The sequence below is a fragment of the Diadema setosum genome, chromosome 19 (assembly GCF_964275005.1).
Source record: "Diadema setosum chromosome 19, eeDiaSeto1, whole genome shotgun sequence".
Classification (NCBI taxonomy): Eukaryota; Metazoa; Echinodermata; class Echinoidea; order Diadematoida; family Diadematidae; genus Diadema; species Diadema setosum.
This window is the reverse complement of record NC_092703.1, coordinates 33,767,525-33,776,087: the sequence shown is the minus strand read 5'-3', so window position 1 is coordinate 33,776,087 and position 8,563 is coordinate 33,767,525. Positions and strand designations below refer to the sequence as shown.

General features: G+C 37.1%; 1 protein-coding gene across 1 annotated transcript; it reads left to right on the top strand.

The window, feature by feature from the left end:
- The first annotated feature begins 4,665 nt into the window (after positions 1 to 4,665).
- Positions 4,666 to 5,958, top strand: LOC140242456 (E3 ubiquitin-protein ligase Midline-1-like). Its single transcript, XM_072322189.1, has one exon. The coding sequence runs from the start codon at positions 4,666 to 4,668 to the stop codon at positions 5,956 to 5,958; it is 1,293 nt and encodes a 430-aa protein (XP_072178290.1).
- Positions 5,959 to 8,563: the final 2,605 nt, after the last annotated feature.

The window sequence follows — 8,563 nt, the reverse complement described above, 5'->3', positions numbered from 1 at the left end:
TAATTTTTAAACACTAGATATCCATATTGCAAATTTGCGATTGAACTTGTTATGTATGATCTAATACATCATGATCTGCCCCGTGCTTTACCTGATTATTTTCTTAAGAATGAGTATTGTTAAAATACATGCCTTTAAATATATAAAAGTTGAATTATAAGTCGGAAGAAAATGAAATCTGAAATCGGTAAAAGAAAAAAAATCCCTGCTATGTGCTGGTAGTATCATTTAGAGAGGTTTCCTTTATGATCTGACAGATATAAACATTTTTTTTTCGCAAATCGTTAGGAAAATATCTCTCAGCGATTGACGTTTGAGTGATTCCACATATAAACCTGTAAATATATAATGAAACTTTACTTCTGCAAATATTGTAAATATGCTTCAAAATTTTAAATAATGAAATATGCATTATGATTTGTATCTTAAAATAAGTGGAATCGACTAGCCTGCTTGCAGTTGCTGTTTTTTTTTTGTTTACCAACCGACTAAAATGTTATTTTACTTCTAAGTAATTTGTGACTTATGCTATGTTTGTTAACGACGTTATTAGTTTGTAAATAAGTTTCATTTAATTTCATACTTACGACTGTATGTAAATAACTTTCATTTAATTTCATACTGACGACTGTAATCAGGTTACAGTTTGCTTACAACCAGATTTAAACTTCAAAACATAAATGCACCCACTTAAATTGTGATTAAAGTCAGTTATGCAAGAAAGTTTACAACTTTCTATACGTCTAATTCACTGTTAAATAAGTGTCGGTAGCCATACTGATGATTTCATTTGTGTATCTTCCCACATGTACATTCTGGATAGTCGTTACTTGTATATGGTATTAGGTTATATAGGTGTAACAAAAAACATTTCCCACTTTTGATCCTTAATAGTTCAAAAACTATATATCAGATAACACTGACATTGATACGAGCAATAGCTGAATAGTGTGCAATTGTGTTGGAGGTAATTTGAAAATTATGGTATAAATCAGTTTCATTAAATTCAAGATTTATTTTTAAGTAAGGTTTCAGATTTTGCTGTATTTTCAACCCCCTGTACAAAATTTTTATTTTGCAAAGGGGTCAGTTGGTGGGTATGGGAGTGTGTGGTTAACACTCTGATGACATTAGTCCTGAACAATAGCTAGGATTGGAATGCTCTACTACATTTTCATGAAAAATTCCACTATCACAGCTAGTCATTTTTCATCCTGAAATGTAGTGCATGCACGCACATGAAAACATGTGTTTATTTTTTTCATGTGCATGTATTTTACCCTTACCGTAAATTCAGTCTAGCAGCGCCAAAGGCAATCCATCATGATTTTTTAATAAAGCATGCATGTGCCTTAGAGCAAGAGTCCAGATACGTAGTCAGCAGAACTTGAGGCATTCATGTCTATTGTTGAGGGTCATTGTAAGTTCACACACTCACATACACATCATTGGTTCTTGTGTAAAGTTCAATTTTGTACAGAGGGACCAAAATCTGGAACTTAACTTGAAAAGTAATCAAAGGATTTAACGGAAATGATTCATGCTCTCATATTCAAATCACCTCCAACTAAATTGTACTCTATTAAGTTATTACTCACATCAATGACAGCGTTATCTGATGTATAGTTTTTGAACTATAAAGGATCAAAAGTATTAAATCTTTTTTTTTGGTAACACATAAAACCTATTGAAATTTGTTTTGTAATATGATAGTGTTAGTATAGACGTCATTTATGACGATGCTACTTCTTATAATCCTACTGCCAATGTTTATAATGATAATAACAATACTATTTACATTGAATGCACGTATACATCATTACGATTCATCGTGGACATCATGAAGACTCACGTGAAACGCTTTATATCCATTTGTGAAATCTGGTGATTTTTTTTTTTTTTTTTTTGGTCTGCACAGCGTGCCCCCCATTTGCTCTGAAGAACCACTAAAATGCTTTGAGTCGAGGATGTGCCGAAACAAATCCATGAAAATTCTGCGGTGATGATGGTCTCTAGAAAGGCACATTAGCTCAAAAAACAAACAAACAACAACAACCAAAATTACAGACCAGGCTTATCAAAGGAAGTGTAAGATGGAGAAATAGGGAGTTTATACCTTAAAACAGAGCAAACCTCATGTAATTTATAAGTGTCTTTTGATTGACCAAGTTAAGAATTTATCCCCATTTCCTGCCCCAATTATACTGTCTAAATATACGACCAGTCCAATCCAAAACCCTATGTACTACCTTCAATGATATTTTGCTCACTCCTCCCCGTCCCACATGGCTGTTCATTCATTTCTCTGCATTGTCCATACTTTCCCTTTTTTCCTTCTCACTCTCTGTCACGTTCAATTGCCCCTTTCTTGACCGTTTTATATCCCGATTTCTGCTTCTTGCTCAACAATAATGTCGGTTTAACTTCTGATGTAAATTTGTAGCATTATTTGGTATTTAGGTTTTTCATCGTTAGCATGTGTATTGTGTTTTATTTCTGAAAGAATTTTTTTTAACATGATTAATAAGTGTTTTGACTTTCTAGCATAAATTTCTTAGTTAAGTATGGTTGTAACTTCTGATTTTTTGTGAGAAATGTTGTTTTTCTGATCAATTGCTTTTGTATAGAAAAAAAAGGAAAAAAAGTTGTACCATTAGTAAACTTGTTGCAGTCTAGATTTATGCACATTTTCACCACATATAAATGTCCTGTTGTTTGCCCAACTTTTTTTTTTCTTATACATAATATTATCTACACAATTTGAATTACTCTTGATGCCAGATATCTTTTTACATGTTGTTCATCAACATCATTATTTACAAGTTTCTTGCATGGTGCATTTCAAAGACACCAACTCTGTATAATTTAGGTCATTTAATCTAATTGCTTTATTCTCCTTTCTCCTCTGTCTGTTCCTCTTCTTAAGTGTTTTTTATGATTATACTGTTCATTTTTCAACATATTTGCTGTGCACAAGACTAGATGTATGCAATCAGTGTATTCTTCTAGTTTGTATTTTTGTCATTTATGTTAAGTTTTTTTTTTTTAACATACGGTAATATAATTTTTGTCAATTCTTGGACCTCTGATTGTTCTTTGAGTTTTACATACAGTTTGTGGATTACTATGATGATCTCTTATTTTCATTTCCCTTCTATTTCCATTCTAAATTTAATGTATATTGTTACCTCGGTATGTATTGGTTACTACGCTATGTGTAGGCCATGCTGTTTTTCCTATACCTCTCAAGACAATGATATGTCCCTTGGAAAATAGGTTTCTTTGGTGACTTTTTTTTTATACCTCATCTGCAAGATTTATGTACACATCAATCTTCTTTTTAATTATTTCACTAATTTGTTAATTATCAATATGCTACTCAATTTGACTATGTTTTGTGTAGCAATCATTTCTATCATGTTTACATGTCAGTAGTGTTTTCTTATAATTTTTTTCTCTCTGTAAATGTATTAGAATTTCTTCATTTGTCAATCGTTTGAACTCTTTAAATATTGCAGTATATAATTATGAAACGAGGACGTTTCTTTTTGAAAGATTGGACGAATGTAAGATGGAGAAATAGGGAGTTTATACCTTAAAACAGAACAAACCTCATGTAATTTATAAGTGTCTTTTGATTGACCAAGTTAAGAATTTATCCCCATTTCCTGCCCCAATTATACTGTCTAAATATACGACCAGTCCAATCCAAAACCCTATGTACACTTCCCAGCTTTATAGTCTCATATCCTTTTATTAACAAGACCATCAAACCTCCAATGAAACTTCCATTCAGAACCCAACCATCTTTGTTATTACTTTGGTTAATCTCTACTCAATAGTTAATCCTTCCCTTTGTCTTCAATCAAGTTTAAGTAAATTCAGACTAACTGTGTTTACAATTCCCACCGCCAGTCCCTTACACAGTACTGTTCAATGAACCTATAATCCTCACATCAGAGACCCTCTCCTACTAATCTCTTAACTTCTATCCATGTCCCTATATATCTTATGCTTCTGGAGTTGAGGAATCAATCTTACTCCGGCCCCGACTCTGTTCGGTCATGTGCCAAGAAGGAGTGGAACAGTATTCTTTATATATACTACCGACAATATTCCCTCGTCAGTATTATGCACCATTCTGGAATTCCTGATCATTATATCTAATAAACTAAATTGTATATCTTGGAACCACCACCTTGTCTCCTGCATGGACTAATGTTCGATTGTGGCTGGACATCATATACTACAGTTGAGAGTGCACACCACGCTACCAACACCATTAAAACCAGCACTCTTACAGAAGGTATAATGATTACATTTGTTCTAAAATCATTTTTTTTTCCTTGCCGATCGGTTTCAGTGGGATTTGTTGATGTGTCTTCACAGAACAAAGCAGAGATTCAAACATTTGGGAATTCTATAATTGCTGCGTTCTTCCTACGATGCAGACCATTGTACAAAATATAACTTCGAAAAACCGATGCAGACCATTGTACAAAATATAACTTCGGAAGCCTCTTGCACGTCTTTACTCTCTCTTTACTCGAAAACACATACAATACACATGCGTATAAGTAATCACACACAAAAAATCGAAAGAATCAAAAGCCTACCAAATAATTATTCCATTCGTTTACTTTCGTTTTACTCAGAAACATCACCATGGCAACCAGTGTAAATGACCTCGTGACAAGTAACCTCCAGTGTCCCATTTGTCTTGACGTCTTTGCTGATCCAAAGCTACTGTCCTGCTCCCACACCTACTGCAAAGACTGTCTGATGCGACTCTCTAACTCTCAGAAGGAGAGCAATATAACATGTCCAGTTTGCCGTAAGGTCACCAACGTCCCCAAAGGAAATGTCGACCTACTGCAAAGTAACCAGCCAATCAAGTCTCTGATCGAAGATGTCAAATACCAGACCCAAGCCTGCACCGTGTGCCGAGGAAACGAAAAGCCACTAGCCATCACCTACTGCCAAGAATGCGACGACTACATGTGCGTTGACTGCCACAAGACTCACGACAGGTGGGACAAGTTTGCGGGACACGAGGTTGTGAAGGTGGATGACATTAATTTGGGGAAAGTTTCAAAGAAGAAGCGCCGTAAGTGTCAGAAGCACAAGTCCGAGGATGAAGAATGTTTCTGCGTCGAGTGCAAGAGGTTCGTCTGTTTCCGGTGTGGCACGATGGAACACGATAAAAAGGGGCACAACGTCCTCGACGGCAAAGAGCATGAAGACGAACAGAAGGAGAAGATCGGTAAGCTACGTGGTCGGGCCGACGTCGAGAAGTCGAAGATTGATGAATACATCGTGTTCATCGAGGAGCAGCAGGCAAAGATGCAGCAAGTCCTGGATAAGCTCTCCCGGGAGATCGAACAGACTTGCGAAGAGTCAATCCAACAGCTTCAGGATAGAAGAGATCACCTGATCAAAGAGTGTACGAGGCGTATCGAGGTATTCAACAAAGAGCTGCAAGGCATGAAAGATGCCAGCAAGCTACAAATCAGTCAGATGAAGGAAGTGAGTGATCTGGTTGAGAATGGTTTGAAGATGCCTCTGGAGGGTGTAGCTCTGACTGCGCACGACACATTATGTCAAAAATTGGAAGAAGTTCTCGGAAAGAGTGATCCCGATTACGAACAGCCACGAAAAATGTCTTTTCAAGGAGAGAGCTTAGCTTTTCAGCAGACAGGTTTAAATAAGCTTAATCTGGGAGAAATTGTTTTTCTACCTCCCGATACTAGTACCGGAGGAAACTTCAACATTGTTACGTGGCTGCCGCCGTCATCGTCGTCTCGGTCCCGGAAGCTGAAGTCATCGTTGGGTCTTCCATCACGGCCATCGTTTGCGAAGGGTTTTCCAACTCTCCGATTTTCGACGGCAAAGAGTTTTTCTAAAACTAATTCGCAGGAAATTACACATAGTAAAAGAAATCACTGTGAAGGACTATGATTATAACTGCAGGAAGGGTACAATTTATGTAACGGTGTGAAATCTCGGCGAGGGAGCGAAGCGCTCGAGCAGGGGGAGGATGGGGGAGGGTGTGGGAGGGGGTTACCCCCTCGCACGGTAGGGACTTTTGGAAAAATAGAGTACATGAGTCGCGTTTATATAGAACATTTTAAATCAGATTTCTCTCGAATTAAAAATATTGAAAAATCACTGCGAAGGACTATGATCATAACTATTCGTTTCCGGTGTACGGGCAGAGCCAGGGAGCGCGGGGTTGAGTTGTCCAGGAACCCACTTCGGAATGTAAATTATAGAATTTCACGTCTGACCATTAACTAAATTTTGTATTACACTCTTATTGACTCAAAATAACAGAAGTCACGGGGTTCGTGCAACATCCTTTCAGAAACATTATTCTATATATTATATATTATATTATATATTATATATTATATATTATGAGTGCATTGCGTGCATACATAGGCTAGGTCAGCGCCAACATGCAATTATATGTTATATTATACATGTATATTATATATTATGAGTGCATTGCGTGCATATATAGGCTAGGTCAGCGCCAACATGCATTGTTGAGCCACTTTCACTTTGCCATTCGGTTTTAGTCTGAAATGTGTTCTTTAAAAGCTTAAACAGGATCGCATTGTTCGAGTAATGAAAAATATTCTTATATTGCTAGAAAGCAGAGAAGGAAAGAAAAAGAAAACCCAGAAAATTACGTTCCAGGGGACACACTAGTCGAATGACCCAAGGCTAGCTACCATCTATAAACTATATTTACTTGTATGTAGATATTATTGTATAACTTATATAGATATGATATATTATTACCCATACGAGGTAGTTTTGCGGGGCAATTGCAGTGGTATTTTGCAGGGTTGTCAACGTCAGCGGGCGATATTAGGATATTAGTGCGTATCACCCTCACTTTACATGAAAACATTGCGGTCAGTCACAAAGACGAGACATTCACAAATCTGCGACACACGCATCGCTCGCGAAGAGGTTTCGCGTAAAGGGCAAATTCCCATACGTTATAGCACATGAAAAAAAGAGGACAGTCGCTGCGACTGTGCGAACGCGCTAGTACTTGATTGTGCATGGGGTTGTTTGCAAGCATGACGTGGGTGTAGTTGAGCGAAGTGGTGTAGGGTTCGACCCGACGCCGAGTGGATTTTGTTACCGTAAATCGGGAAGTTTACATTGTAATGTAACTGTTCGAAGATGCCTGAAATGCCTGAAAATGGGTAATGATAATAATATGGACTGTCCTTTCGGGGGATACGACATTTATTGCCCTCACTAGAAGAGTATTGCCCTCGTTTTCCACTCGGGGAATACAATTCTAGTCCGGGCAATAAATTTCTTCCCCCCCCCCCCCACAGGCCAGTCTATATTATATTAATATTACCGCATCATGACGCCGTAGCGAAAATTTGGCTTTTTTTCAGTTATGAAATTGACATTTAAGAAAAGTGCCTTTATTCTTCATTTTGGTCTTTAAATAATTGATTGTTTGTTACAGGCGGGGGGGGGGGGGCATTTGTCCACCAAAAAAAAAAAAGTATTTGGGGGAGGCAAGTGCCCCCTCTGACGTGCGCAGGACAATATACTCTAGTCAAAAGGTAAAGTGTAAGTTCTTTTGCATGATGTTAAACAGTTGCTCGGTAGTGCTAGAATATTTGAAATACATTTCAGATTTTCAACAAAAAAAAAACTGTGAAGAAAAAGAGCAGTTCAGAAGTCGCTACGTTGTTCTCGTAAGGGAGGCTATGTCCTAATCCATTCTACATGTATACAAGTCTGTAGACGATATATTTTCTTTTTAAGTGTTATTGTTATTCAAATATGATTTTTGTTGACATGTACATAAACATGTCATTAAATATTGTGTATATTGTGTATTGTAAATATTGTACAAAGATTTGTGCTTTTGAAGTATGTGTGTTAATGAAACTCATTGTAAAATCATAGACGTGACTGATGCTTATCTTGATGACGTTAATAGTTTTGGTGGCAATAATGATAAAACGTAACAACTACCTTGACGACATGGGGTTTCCAGATGTGATGGTCATGGTGGTTTCAGGGTTATGAGCCTAGATCTTTTCACCATTTTCCTCTTTGCACTTTCGGCAGTCTGTTTTTATTGCTGTTAGAACGCTGTATTACATTCTCATCGTTCGATGCGAGCATTCTTTTACTGTTATAAAAATGTCATTGTCACACAATCAATTGTCAGTAATGAATATTCTGGAAACGTAATGCAATTTGTTAACTAGCCTCTTCCTTTATTCATCCAGTTGTTTATATCCGAATGCATTGCTTTGTATAATGTTTGTATTTAAAGGTATTAGCCTTCTCTGTTTCTCAAGGCAGGCTACGTCGAGTATAGTAGCTTTACCGTAAAGCCCCTTGGCATGATAATGAAAGTATCACAAACTTGGATTCATCGTGTTCATGGTTCCATCACACTAGACGTGATCATTGACCCTCTGTTGACCAATGCCGTCAAATCTCTTTGCTATCTCACATGAAGCCATGCATGCCGTTGGCGATTATTGGGTTGACTCTGATTGACTGAACT